Raw genomic sequence first — 15,256 nt, 5'->3', positions numbered from 1 at the left:
TATTAGTAGAACACCTCAGTCCAGTTTTGGAGCCAACTTGAGATCAACTGCCTACAGCCATTCAGCTTCTCCACAAATAAAGACTTTTCCTTTGATAGCGTCATTTTTTCCTCAAAAGTTCCCCCCCAGCTTTTTTTTTTTTTTTTTACCTCCCCCTTTATTTTCTAGAAGTATTTCTCAAAGTACAGTCCCTGGGCCATCTGTCTGAATGTGCCAGAGTGCTTGTTAAATGCAAATTACTGCTGAACCACCATACCAGTGTTCCCAACAGAAGCTCTGGGGAAAGAGCTGAAATGATTAATATCTCAGCTAATTCTTTGACCTCCTGATCCGCCTGCCTCCCAAAGTGCTGGGATTACAGGCATGAGCCACCTCACTTGGCCATATCTCAGCTAATTCTTATGCACATTGAAGCCTGGAAACCATTACACAAAAAACAGTGACTCTCAATGTCTTTTGTTTTAAAGAAAACTTTAACATTCTGCCCCAAGCCTGATTTCATCACCTGTAAGCCTACAGATAATTGTGAAGGCCCTGATGTGATGAAAATTCAGGATTGGTAATTCCTTTTCTAAAACAAAGAAATTATATTATATTAATTTATTTTTTTATTTATTTTTCATTTTTGTTATTAATTTTTTGAGACGGAGTCTCGCTCTGTTGTCCAGGCTGGAGTGCAGTGGCGCGATCTCGGTTCACTGCAACCTCTGCCTCCCGGGTTCAACTGATTCTCCTGCCTCAGTCTCTTGAGTAGCTGGGATTACAGGCATGCATCACCATACGCTAAGTTTTGTATTTTTAGTAGAGACAGGGTTTCACCATGTTGGCCAGGCTGGTCTCGAACTCCTGACCTCAGGTGATCCACCCACCTTGGCCTCCCAAAGTGCTCAGATTACAGGCGTGAGCCACCATGCTTGGCCTATTTATTATTTTTTTTTGAGACAGGGCCTCACTCTGTTGTCCAAGCTGGACTGCAGTGGTGCAATCACAGCTCACTGCAGCCTCAATCTCCTGGGCTGAAGTGATCTTCCTGCCTCAGCCTCCAAGTAGCTTGGACTATAGGCATGCACTACCATGCTCATATAATTTTTGTATTTTTTTGTAGAGATGGGTTTTCTCCATGTTGCCCAGGCCCAGTCTTTAACTCCTGGGCTCAAGCGATCTGCCTGCCTTGACCTCCCAAGTGCTGTAATTCATAGGTGTGAGCCACTGTGCCCTGCCAGAAATTATATTTTAATGATGCAGTCTCATAAAACTCTTGGATGGATAAATCTACATCATCATAAGTTAGATTATTAGGAAGCATATCATAGATTGTGGAGCTGTGTCATTTTTCCTAAGTAGATCTTTAAATATTACCTAAAGTTGATCTGCAAAGTCAGGAAATAATGCATTACTTAGAGTCCAAATTTCTAGTCTCTTTGAACTAAGCTGAAGTGATCAAATGTTAGTATCATTATTCAGGTCTTTTTTTTTTTAACTCAATGAAAGCTCAGCTGACCTGCTAATATATTACTGTTTAAGTCAAAAGCCTTACTCAGAAATTAGAATAATTCCTTTAGCCTAAGATAAATTCCTCCAGCTATCAATCACCTTCGATTTGTAAGTCTGTTTCTTTGCAAGTTCATAAGGTTATACTTAGGATAAGCAGACTAGACACTGTGGCTCCTTTCATTTATATCTGTGTCCTGTGCCAATATGACTAGTGTCAGGATGGGGGAGGGGGGTCTGAGTCCACAGAAGCTTGCTCTGCTGGTTTAAAATTTTGGATACACTCTGAACATGGACTACTGGCCACAAAACCATAAATTTCTTTTTATTACCACCTCTAAGTAACTGGAATAGGGTTGAAAGAGTTTCAGCTCTGTCAACTGTACAAAAGTCAATGTTTCTGGCCTTGGTTTCCTTATTTGAAAGAAAATGGAATAAATGTAGATGAGTAATTCTCAATTGATGAGGTAGGGGACATAAATTCCCCTAAGATGTGGGACACACTTTTCATTATCCCCAGTTCAATAATCTACTGCTGTAGTACTCTTCAGCGCTGGCTGATCCAACATACTCCTTTAAGTTAAGGCTCTGACTTTTTTTTTTTTTTTTTGAGATGGAGTCTCGTTTGGTTGCCCAAGCTGGAGTGCAATGGCAAGGTCTCAGCTCACTGCAACCTCTGCCTCCCAACTTCAAGCGATTCTCCTGCCTTAGCCTCCCGAGTAGCTAGGATTACAGGTGCCTGCTACCACGCCTGGCTAATTTTTTGTATTTTTAGTAGAGACGGGGTTTCACCATGTTGGTCAGGGTGGTCTTGAACTCCTGATCTCCTGATCTCGTGATCTGCCCCACCTTGGCCTCCCAAAGCACTGGGATTACAGGCGTGAGCCACTGTGCCCAGCTGGCTCTGATTTACAATAACCCTTAAAATCTTATTTGTGCAAGGTTCTGTGAATTTTAAAAATATGAAAAATTACTGGCCTAGTGTTTGATTTCTAGATGGGTGTTTAGAAATTCTCTCCAATAGAGGGGTACAATTTTCCTCTTACAGTCTTTCACATCTGATAATGAAAAACAGTTGTACTTACCTAGTTCACTGCTGGGTTAGCATCATTTGTTACTACCTTCTGTTCCCAAATGGCTTTTTAATGGAAACATATCCTTATATAATGACACAGGGTTGAGTGAAAAACTAACCCACTCGTATCCCATACAGGGATGTGGTCTTCATACTCCAAGAGTTGACCGAGCAAGGAAAGGCAGAACACACGCAGAACCACTGCGCTCATGTCCAATTATGGCATATATTATAAATGCGTACTTGCATGCTCCCCACACACATCGATGTCTGTTGCACATAAAAAATAACTGTGATATAAAATTATGTTGGTCTTTTTCCATTAATAAATATGTGACATAAACATTCTCCCACATTATTACAAAGTCACTGTAAATGTTTTTTAAATGGTCACCAGATATTTCATCAAGTAGATGACATATTGTTTGTTTTATTTTCCAGGTTTCAACAGTTTTATTGGGAGGTTTTGTTTTCTGTCAAATACACTAGAGGTTGAGGAAGGGGACACATTCCCTTTACAAGATAAGGGTCTCCCACCACTAAAGAAAAGGCATGAGCCGTGACATACTGGGGTTTGAATCCACCTCCTTCTGCTTTGCTCACATTTCTTTATTTTTCTCTTTCTTTTATATGTATATTTTTGAGATGAAATCTCACTGTCACCCAGGCTCCAGTGAAGTGGTGTGATCTCAGCTCAAGGCAACCTTTGCCTCCCAGGCTCAGGTGATCCTCCCACTTCAGCCTCCGAGGACAGGACCCCAGATGTGCACCACCATGCCAGGCTAATTTTGTTTTTGTATTTTTGGCAGAGGAGGGGTTTCACCATGTTACCCAGGCTGGTCTCAAACTCCTGAGCTCAAGTGATCCGCCCACCTCAGCCTCCCAAAGTGCTGGGATTACAGTTGTAAGCCACTGTGCCTGGCCTCTTCTTTCTCAACAGTATCACAGAACACAAACATAAAGGCAAGAAATAAAAACAGCAAGATCAACCTCCAACAGGGCCACACCCAAGCCTTGTCCTGCTCCCCAGACTGGGTCAGGCCTGGGAAGGGCTAGGGCAGCTACTCTGCAGTCCCCAGGCTGCAGGCTCAGAAGGGGTGGAACTAAATTAATAAATTAGAATAAATTGGGGGGAGGAATGCAACTCTGTGCTGGGAGAGCCCCTTCTCTCTAACACGCAAGAGAGTTGTTGGGGGAAGGTAGGAAGCCACTATAGTGGGGGTAAGAGCAGCGGGGGCAGAAGTCACCTTTTCTTCCATGTTCTTCCCAAACAAAGCAGAAGAATTAGGGGTAAAGGGATGTCTACAGCCATACTCCTCTGAATGGGCTAGATATCATCTGATCTATGATTATTTAAACGTGTCAGCTTCCACATACAGATTGAGTATCCCTATGTGAAATGCTTGGGAACAGAAGTGTTCTGCATTTTGGATTTTTTCAGATTTTGGAATATTTGCTATATGTGCATAATGAGATTATCTTGAGAATTGGATGCATGTGTAAACACAAAATTCATTTATGTTTCAAATACACCTTGTACACATAGCTTGAAAGAAATTTCATACAATAATTTAAATAATTTTGTGCATGAAACAAGGTACACTGAATCATCAGAAAGCAAAGGTGTCACTATCTCGGCCAACTAGATGGACAATCAATCTGTAGTTGTTTGGTATCCCCATCATTATTAACTCTTGAATTCATATGCAACCATTTTCTTACACTTATTCACATATAAGCACTTAACACTTAAAAAACAGGACACACCATTGGTACAGTGAAAAAATACTGTGTTCAGTGTAACTAAGTAATCCTGTATCAGTGTTAAACAACAGCAACAAATGATGGCAAGCTGAATAAACTGTGTGGTGTGCCTGTTTTGCTGCAACCCATTTCATGAGGTCAGGTGTGGAATTTTCCACTTGTGGTATCACAAGTGCTCATAAAGTTTTGAAATTTGAAGTGTTTCAAATTTTAGAGGACTTTGAATTTCAGATTTTCAGATTAGAGACGCTCAATCTGTAAAAAGGATTTTTTCTTGAAAAATCATTTAAGCTGATTTTTACAAAAAATTTCAAATAAGAAATTTAATTAGATTATGTTTCTAATAGTACCTTAGCAGTTATTCTTTCCAAAGCGTCATTCAGGGATCATTTTAGTCTTTTCTATAATGAGTTAAATAAAGTTTCAAGACAGGTGATGAGAAAGGTCTCGTTAAGTTTAGGTGATGCCTACTGAGTATGCCTTAACTAAAAAGTGTCCCTGACTTCTGGTCTACATCAAATCTGTACAAAGGAGAAAAGGCTGATTCCAGCCCAGAGGTTCCCTGATTCCTTTCCTCTTTTGTAGGACCCAGACTCCTGCCTGTCCTTGCTGTAGGTATTATATTTGACGTGTAGTGCTTTTTACATTGCTTTGCTTTTGACTGCCCATGTTTCTGACCTCAGCTTAGCAAAATGAAATCCCACTTTCTATTTTTTGCTTCTGCTGTACTCAGATCTCCAAATCTGTATTTTAGATTTTGGCAAAGAATAGCAGAAGGTATAACAGCTTTGAAGTCAGACCTGGAGTAGAATCCTGGTTCCCTCAGCAGCTAGGTGGTCTCAGGCAAGTCACTTAATGCCTGTGTGTGTTTCAGATTCTTCAGGGGTAAAGTGTGACTAATAATATCTACCATAAAGGTATATTAAGAGTTTTAGATTGGAAAATGTACTGAGAGTGCCTAACAAAGTGCCTTGCACACAGCAAGCCTTCAATAAGCGATGGTTACTGCTGTCACCATTACTACTGCCACTCAGGTTTCCTTACCCTACTTTGGAAGTGGCATTCTTGGTTCTTGACTGTACCCTAAGACAACTGGTGTTGGGAGGTTCAGAACAAAAAGAACAAGTTCCTCCTTGACAAAAGAATCTATGAATTTGGGAACATCTCACTGGAGAAGGAAGACAATTACTGATCACAAAGCTTAAAAGAGAAAACCCTGGAAGATTCAACTGGGTGTATAAGATAGGTATATTTACTTGAATAGAAAGCAAAATAAGTCTCAGAAATACTCTAGTTGACATAAGCTTATAAATACATAGAAATCTTATTGGGATTTTTTAGTTTCCTTATGGGTTAAAAAAATAAGAAAAAATAAATCTTATTGGGATTTTAAAAAATGAAATAAAACACAGCTTTTCAGTGGTAATCTAGTTTCCATGGGGAGGTATTTTTCCAGATAGCATGAAATTCATTTTCTATCTTAAGCTGCACCTGCTAGATCACTAATATTTGTATTATGAAGTCTCTGGATTTAAAGTGCTTTCAGTGTGAATTTTCCTCCTACTGTGCCCATCTGTTCTTTTCTTGTGGGCCCAGAGGAAAGCAAGACTTAATAAATATTCAGTTTTCAGACTTCTTTAAAATATTTTTATATAAGCATTTACAACCTCTAAGGAAAATTATAAAACTGGCGAAACTTAGCTCACATTTGATTTCCCCTTATCACTAACCAAGTGTCATTATTTTTATGGAAGACTAAAAAGTAACTATACATGTAAGAAGTGAAATCAAGTAATATAAATAATAACTTTAACACTAAAATATCTTATTTACTTGTATATTTTAGATAAATAATTTATGAATTAGCCAATATTAAGGTGGGGGAAGGCACCAAGGCCACTGCCTACTCCTTGCTGCTCCTAATCAAGGTCAGCTGTGACCACTGGCTACGTATCACCCAGTGATGCCCTTCCTCCATCAACCAGATTGGGGACATGGTGACCTCACTTTTCATGACTTGCTTTCCCTGCCATGATGTCAAGTTGGCTGGATTCAAATGATCCATAGCTAAGTTCTCATAGGGTAGTGTCAGTATTTGACTAAACAATCATGGATTTTCCTTTAAAAACCACAAGCTCAAATGCAAGGTTAAACCAGCAAAGAAATGGATGGTTGCTATATTAAAAACATCATAAGCTACATGGATAAATTCAAGATATATGCAATTATTCTTAGACACAACATGGCTATCTATGAAACTTTTTGGCAGGCAGGGTTCTAGAGGAAGGTGCTACTTACTGGCAGGCTTATAGCAGACAAAAACAGAAAAACAAGAAAAAACAAAACTACCTCAGCAGCTGCAAGACTGATGCATACTCCTCTGAATCCCATATGTTCTTTTCTAAACATGTGCAGTACAACTCTCTGATCTGTAAGTGAACAACACATTTGTGAAGAACCAAAAGTGTATATACACTACTAGTCTGGCAAAATCATTTCTGGTCAACACAAAAAAATTAATGTTATTAAAAGTCATTTTCTTTAGATAATAATAGACTTGGCATATATCTCATGGATCAGGCTTTATAAGAACGCAATTTACATAAAAGTAAAATGAGACTATACTGAGATTGGCTAATATCACTGGTCATTTTAAAAGAAGAAACTGATAAAGGAAAAATGAGGAAAAAAAGGCTCATTTAAGGCTCAATGGCAAAAATCACCTCATGAAAAAGTCATTCTTTTTTTTTTTTTTTTTAAGACGGAGTCTACTCTGTCATCCAGGCTGGAGTGCAGTGATCTCAGCTCAATGCAACCTCCACCTCCCAGGTTCAAGCCATCCTCCTGCCTCAGCCTCCCTCGCAGCTGGGACTACAGGCATGTGCCACCACACCGGGCTAATTTTTGTATTTTTAGTAGAGACAGGGTTTTACCATGTTGGCCAGGATGGTCTTGAACTGCTGACCTCAGGTGATCCACCTGCCTTGGCTTCCCAAAGTGCTGAGATTACAGGCATGAGTCACTACACCTAGCCAAGTCATTCTTACATACTGGTATTTGTTCTCCAAAGCTTTGAGCTAAGATGATCTAGGAATATGGAATTCCTCCACTAAAATCTACTCTACAGATGGTTGACAGGTTTATGGTATGACATAAAGGCCAGCTGAGCATAATTTTTCAAGGAGCAGAAGTACTGCTTCTCTTTTTATTCTGGGTATAGTGCAAGGTTAACTATCAAGCATTCTCAAACAAATTCCCTCTTCCATTAAGGAAAGAGAAACAGCTCTCTCAGTATAGGTGACAAGCAAGTGTTAAAGAAGGAAAGTTCAAATGCCTTAGTACAAAAACATTGTAGGGAAAGCAACACCACTGGGATTCATATGGCTGTTTCTAGCTGTGGCCATCTGAACAAAAAACAATTTCAATTACCAGTAATGTGTACAGCTGGAATGGATTTAGATTGTGCTCTCATTGTAAAGATTGGCTTCATTTCACATTCTGATGCCTGAATGCTACAAAAACCAAAGCAAGAAAATACTAACATTCCTACTTCACAGATTCCAAATGAAGTGGCTTGGATTACCTGTCGACCTAGTGGATACTTGGGAAGAGAAGAGGTGAACTTATGAAGACATCTCAAAACCAGGAAGTAATTCATATGATAAACATGCAGGTTTTCTAGTAATAATTGTGTTTCCTCCTAAAAATCACAGAATATATTATTAATACATAAGTCAGCTGATAAAAGAGCATAATAATACAATCTACTTCATGGCTATATAAAATTTCTGGAAAACTGACGAGAAGATTCAAAACTACAAATTAATTTATGAAAATTTGAAATACATATAAAATCCAGAATACAGGCTGAGCATTTCCGATTTAGTATCAAGTCTGGTGATACTTTACACATGCTAGAATTGACACTGTATTTTAATCTCATGGTATCTCTAGCATTCCCACAATACCTTGGGCCCCAAAATTACAAGTGTGTAAGAAAGCACCTTATTGGATGCTTGCCTGTGCCCATCACCTGCTGTGCACCACAGTGAGGTAAGGTGCTTTATCCTCCACCTTGCTAGCATCAGAAGAGTGAGATCACGAGACAGAATGGTACCAACCTAATGAACTTGCTGAAGTTCTGCTTATGATGTATACTTTTCCTAAAGTACTGCTCAAGTGTGTTAGTGTGTTTGAAGGGGAAAATGAAAAGACTATGGCAGAAACACAAGTGATTCTGATGAGTCCCTGCCTCTTGCTGAGATCTCCAATACTGGTTTTATTTGCTTTACCAATTAAGATAAAAAAAGAATAAAAAAAATAAATCTGAAGCCAACAAGCTTTATAATTTAGAATCTAGCAAGAATGATGACATGAGGGAGTGTCTTAAGAAATCTATGCAGGTGTGGTGGCTCACACCTGTAATCCCAGCATTTTCGAAGGCTGAGGCAGGAGGATAGCTCGAGTTTAGGAGTTTAAGACCTGGGTGAACAACATAGTGAGACCTCATTTGTATAAAAAAAAAATCCACAACCGAAAACTAGCCCTAATCTCCATATTAGAGATTTAGATACAGGAAAAGAAGAAAAGAAACCTATGGATGATTAATCTCACAAAACAGTTTCAAAAGGTTTTGTTGGGGGGAGAGAGATGTTTTCTAGAGCTTCCTGAAATAGTTTAGAAATATTTTAAAACATTATATCCTATGAAGTAATTTTCAGGCCTCAATTCCTTTTATAACTGCTTACTCTGTAACATTTTCTTAAAGGATTATCATCCGTGCCATGGTTTTCAATATTTTTCTCCTTTAAGAAGTCAAATAAAGGCTTTGCTGAGCTGTGTCTTTATTTCAGTAATATCTTGCAGATACCTATTATTTTTAGTGGTCAAACATTTAGAAAATAACTCAGATATCAATAAATTCAAGCAATTCTAACCTCTATAAAGCAATAAATATGATATATCTTCCTAAACACCAACTCACTTAGGAAATCAATTCCTTGGTCAATGACCTATGAGTCATTACCTGAAAGCACAGGGCAGATTAAATAAAAGTTTTTAGCACCTAAATGTTTTTCCCTCCCATTATTTGAGTTGATTGATAATTTCAAAATCTATGTCTCCTATCATAACAAAATCTATGTCTCCTATCATAACAAAAGTAGCCATAATCAAAAATTGTTTTAACCACCACTGGGAGGGTATACTTTAGTTCTAAACTTTAGTTCTTTAGTTTTTTACTGTGTGCCATGACATACAGATGGCATAAAGCCATTAATTGCCTTGATGTGTGCTTAAATAGCTTTTAAATAGGGGAAATATTTTGAAGAAAATGAACTCTATTACTGAATAATAATCATACTGCATGCTACTTGTGCTCCCTATTTTCTTTTGCCTTGAGGAATAGCTATGTGTACAAGTATCTGGGTGATGCAGTAGAAGTGAGTATCTTCATTTCATTTACTTGGATAAGGAGAGAAAAGAAATACTTTACACACTATAGGGCAATACCGCATACTCAAGGAACATACCTGCCCTGGAATAAGTGTTCAATGAGGGATATAAACATGTTTTTCTCCTAGGTGGTCTTAGTTCTTTCATACTTTTCACTGTGTGGTGCATCCCTGTGTTGAGTAGAGTTCTAGTGTTTAAAAAATGTTTTTTTTTTTGTTATAATCATTATTTTTATTTTAAAATAAAAATAAAAATTTTAAGATGAAGTCCCACTCTCTGCTCACTGCAACCTCCACCTCCCGGGTTCAAGCGGTTCTCCTGCCTCAGCCTCCCCAGTAGCTGGGATTACAGGTGCCCACCACCACACCTGGCTAACATTTTGTATTTTTAGTAGAGATGGAGTTTTACCATGTTGGCCATGCTGGTCTTGATCTCCTGACCTCAAGTGATCCACCCACCTCAGCCACCCAAAGTGCTGGGATTACAGGTGTGAGCCACCGTGACTGGCCTAGAAAATGTTTTGTATTGTATTGTATTGTTTTGTTTTGTTCCACACAACATGGCAGACTATATCATCTGGCACTCAACTGAGGAAATGGTGATTGGTTCCAACAATGGGGAAAGAAACTGGCTATGATGGACTTAATGAATGAGAGGTTTGCTGTACCTTTCTAAGGGATTTTTCAAGAGTAATTTTGACCATCCCAGATCTTCACCTTACGTGCTGACTTTAGAACCTAATCTCCACATAATAAAGGTTTCATTGTTATTTATATGTGTTTTTATCAATTGCAACAAAAAACATCACAAATGATTAACATTTTCTTATAACCTGTCCTGTAAGTTCTCCATCTTACCTATATACCTGCACATATGTAACTGCCTTTACTTATTCAAAGCAGTAATTCTTTTTTGTTTGTTTATTTTGTGGAGATGGAGTCTTCTTCTGTTGCTCAGGCTGGAGTGCACTGGTGCAATCTCAGCTCACTGCAACCTCTGTCTCCCAGGCTCGAGCTGTTCTCCTGCCTCAGCCTCCTGAGTAGCTGGGATTACAGGTGTCTGCCACAATGCCCAGCTAATTTTTGTATTTTTAGCACAGATGGGGTTTCACCGTGTTGGCCAGGCTGGTCTCAAATTTCTAACCTCAAGTGATCTGCCCACCTTGGCCTCCCAAAATGTTGGGACTAGAGGCATGAGACACTGCACCCGGTCTTAAAACAATAATTCTTAATGTACTTATGGACACTATTTTACAAACTCAAACCTGTAAAAGGTTTTGATATATGAGAAAATTTTTGGGCTGGGCGGGGTGGCTCACGCCTGTAATCCCAGCACTTTGGGAGGCCGAGACAGGTGGATCACCTGAGGTCAGGAGTTCAAGACCAGCCTGGCCAACCTGGAGAAACCCCGTCTGTACTAAAAATACAAAAATTAGCTGGGTGTGGTAGCAGGGGCCTGTAATCCCAGCTACTCAGGAGGCTGAGGCAGGAGAATCACTTGAACCCGGGAGACGGAGGCTATAGTGAGCCAAGATCGCACCGTTGCACTCCAGCCTGGGACACAGAGTGAGACTTGGTCTCAAAAAAAAAAAAAAAAAAAATTCCATTGAATACATTACAGCAGCATCATACCATGTACATGTGAAAATAAAGCCTTCTGAAATATTAACCCTACTTTCCATTCATTAAATTTTTCCTCAGGCATTTTTTCTGTATACTAGTCATAGCTGTCACCATTTTGTTTCATAATTGTGTTTAGAATGATTCCTTTCTACAGAGATACACTTTGTCTAGGAATATGCATTATTTACTAAAGAGATATGCTTTCTCTGTTCTTGAGGCATGAAGACTTCTTAGTCTTTACTAACTTTTGACAAAGGAACAGAAATATTTATCTGCTATAAGAAAAACAGGCTCGGCATAGTGGTTCACACCCATAATCCCAGCACTTTGGGAGGCCATAGCAGGGGGATCACTTGAGCCCATGAGTTCAAGACCAGCTTGACAGTGAGCAACAAAGCAAGAGACCCTGTCTTTACCAAAAAAAAAAAATTTTTTTTAATTAATTGGGCATGGTGGCATGTGCCTGTAGTCCTAGATACTCAGGAGGCTGAGGTAGGAAGACTGCTTGAGCCCAGAAGGTCAAGGTTGCAGCAAGCTATGATTGCACCACTGTACTCCAGCCTGGGTGACAGAGCGAAACTGTCTCAAAAAGAAAAAAGAAAAGCAAAGCAATACACAGCAGCCTCCTTGCTCTTCTTCAAATATGGCAGACATGCTCCAACCTCAGATCCTTTCTACCTACTTAGAATTCTCTTCCTCCAGATTCTTGAATGGCAAGCTCTGCGACTTCCTTTAGGTCTTTACTCAAAATTTACCCTCTCAGTCAGGTCCTTATCTAAAATTTCGATTCCACTTCCTATGCACATGGAACTTCATATCCCTCTTCTCTGCTTCATTGTTTTTACCTCAGCACTTATCACTAACAGATGTTTTACTTATTTATCTTATTTATTGTCTGTCTCCCTGATACAATGAAAAAGGTAGAAGTTTTGGCTGTTTGGTTCACTCCTGTATTCTCAAAACCTAGATTAACACCTGGCACATAATAGGCACTAGAAAAATATTGGTTAAATGAAGAGTACATTAATGAATGAAGACCAAACACTCAGTCTCTCTTTTATTTATTTTTAATTTTTGAGACAGGATCTTGCTCTAGCGACCAGGCTGGAATGCAGTGGTGCGATCTTAGCTCACTGCAGCCTTTACCTCCCAGGGTCAAGTGATCCTCTTGTCTCAGCCTTCCAAGTAGCTGGGACTATATATAGGTCCACACCACCACACCTGGCTAATTTTTGTATTTTGTTTTTTTTTGTAGAGATGGAGTCTCATTATGTTGCCCAGGCTGATCTGCTTGCCTTGGCCTTCCGAAGAGATGGGATTACAGGTGTGGGCCACCGTGCCCAGCCTCAGTCTCTTTTTTAAGTAAGAGCAACCATATTTTGTCTTGCTGGATGTGGCCTAGATTTCCTGATTTTTCAAAAATCTGAATTTGTAATGTAAAATTTCTCAATATGTAAATATTGGTTCCAACATTTTTAAAAAATGTATGTTTAAAAAACACATTTACATTAGACTGTGGGTTGCCTTGTAATGTGCAATATACCCTCTTAAATTAGTAATCTCCAACCTCATCAATCCTGTCTGTTAGTCATACAAAAATCATTCACTGATAGCATGTCTTTTGCAGTAACATGGATGGAGCTGGAGGCCAGTATCCTAAGTGAAAGAACTCAGAAACAGAAAATCAAATAGCACATGTTCTCACTTATAAGTGAGAGCTAAATAATAGGTACACATGTATATACAGAGGGAAATAACAGACACTGTGGACTCCAAAAGGGGTAGGGTTGGGAGGGGTGAGGGCAGAAAAATTATTTATTAGGTACAATATTCACTATTCAGGTGATGGGCACACTAGAAGCCAAAACCTCACCGTCATACAATATGTAACAAACCTGCACCTGAAACCCCCTGAATCTATTTTTAAAAAATCATATATATCGTTTACTTATACCACAGAGCCCCTATTATTATTGAGCTAGCTGCTTTCTCTGGAGAAGTCAATATATATGTAAAACTTATATAGGTAAAGAAAAAAAGGCTAGGCAGAATTACATTTGCCATGCATTTATCTCTCTTCTGCTTCCATAGTACTTAACACTTTTGTCTCTAGAATTGTATGTATAGGGGTGAACAGTGACCTCAGATTATAAAATACAGTATGTAAAAATGACTATAAACTTCTGTAATTTCTTTTCAATCAGTTCACTGATCATTAAAAACTGGTAAAACAGACTATTGAATTTTAGGATTAAGAGATATTAGCTGTCTAAGAACAAAGCATTTTCTCATTTATCATCTTGTTATAACTAAGCCTTATTTTTCTCATTAGAGAAAAATGCTGGCTGGCACTGTTTTCCAGACTTGACTTAGCATATTACTGCTATATAATAAGAATGCCAAACCACAGCTTTCTCCTAGCACTTATGTGGCAAGAGTGCTAGTCCTCTCATCTGTCTCTGCCTTTTGTTCTCCATATTCCTACCCCAGTAGTGTAGATCAAGAGAAGCACTTGACAAAGAGTTTGAATTTAAATGATTAATTCCTGACACACTAGGCTAATGCCTAGCTCATTTGATCACATTTGATAGACTGCAATTGTTTTCCTTTTTCCTCTACTTTTCCATTTATTATTTTTTTCTAAGAAATTTTCTTCCCCCTTTCTGCCCCATAGGTCTGACAAAAGAAACAGAAAGAGGTGGGGGCAAAGGTGAAATGCAGGTCTCCATCAAACTCATGAACTGATTTTGTGCCTTTTGATGAGACACCATGATAAGCATACTAAATGGTGAAAAGAAGTCCTTACTCTACCATGAACTTGCTCTGCAACCTCAGATATTTCACTTCCTTTCTCTTGGCTGCAGTTCTTCATTTGTGAAATGAGGGTGCTAAAGAAGTTCAAGGTTTATTTCCCACTCTGAAAGGATTTAAAATATCGTTGGGAAAATAGGTATAAAGACATGAAACATCAACAAGTAAGAATAATAACTTCAACTATCACCTGCACAGGAATGAATCTAAGCTTTCTACATAGTATGAAGATTTTCAGTATTTCATCAGCTGTACCAGGTCTTCTAATGTCCCTCCTTAGTAGGAAATTCCCAGCGAATTACCTACAAACGTACATTGTTTAGTCAGGTAACGTTTTAAATTTTAATTTATTTTAAGTTCTGGGATACATGCTCAGGATGTGCAGGTTTCTTACTTAAGTAAACGTGTGCCATGGTGGTTTGCTGAACCTATCAACCCACGACCTAGGTATTAAGCCCCGCATGCATTAGCTATTTGTCCTGATGCTCTCCCTCTGACCTGCGTTCTCATTGTTCAGCTCCCACTTACAAATAAGAACATGTGGTGCTTGGTTTTCTTTTCCTATGTTAGTTTTAGTCAGCTAAATTTTTACATTTAAAAGTACACTTTTTTAAAAACCCATTACTAAGTTCATTAAATTCAAAGTTGACATATAGTTTTGAAGAAGTGGGGCCCTAATTTTGAGGGAGTAAAGGTTTTTGTTAACATCTTGATTCTAGTCAGAGGATAACTGAGGTTAATCACTTGTTTAGGTGGGAACTTAATAGATGAGTTCTAGCTTAAGAAAATGAGGTGATGGAGCAAACAATAACAAATGCTTCCTTCTAGGGAGACAGTCTAATTCAGTAGTTCTTAAAGTGTGGTTTCCAGTTATAAAGATTGTAAATTTCTCTGGAATATACAATGAGGTCTATCTCTTAGACACTTGAATATAGAAAATGGGAACAAGGCCGGGCGCGGTGGCTCAAGCCTATAATCCCAGCACTTTGGGAGGCCGAGACGGGCGGATCACGAGGTCAGGAGATTGAGACCATCCTGG

At 38.8% G+C, this 15,256-nt stretch overlaps 1 protein-coding gene across 4 annotated transcripts in view; it reads right to left on the bottom strand.

Annotated features, from left to right (window-relative positions):
* The window catches only part of ORC3 (origin recognition complex, subunit 3), a 73,829-nt gene that overhangs the window by 23,927 nt on the left and 34,646 nt on the right, over positions 1–15,256 (bottom strand). For all 4 annotated transcript variants that reach the window (XM_011941896.1, XM_011941894.1, XM_011941895.1 and 1 more), the window contains 2 exons: positions 7,914–8,030; positions 6,680–6,759 (listed from right to left, as the gene is read on the bottom strand). In XM_011941896.1, coding sequence (XP_011797286.1) covers positions 6,680–6,759; positions 7,914–8,030 — 197 coding nt within the window. The remainder of the gene's footprint in view (positions 1–6,679; positions 6,760–7,913; positions 8,031–15,256) is intronic.

Source organism: Colobus angolensis, unplaced genomic scaffold (genome assembly GCF_000951035.1).
Source record: "Colobus angolensis palliatus isolate OR3802 unplaced genomic scaffold, Cang.pa_1.0 Scaffold203, whole genome shotgun sequence".
In the NCBI taxonomy this organism is placed as follows: domain Eukaryota; kingdom Metazoa; phylum Chordata; class Mammalia; order Primates; family Cercopithecidae; genus Colobus; species Colobus angolensis.
Note: the sequence above shows the minus strand (reverse complement) of the source record. Positions and strands in the feature narration are given on the sequence as shown.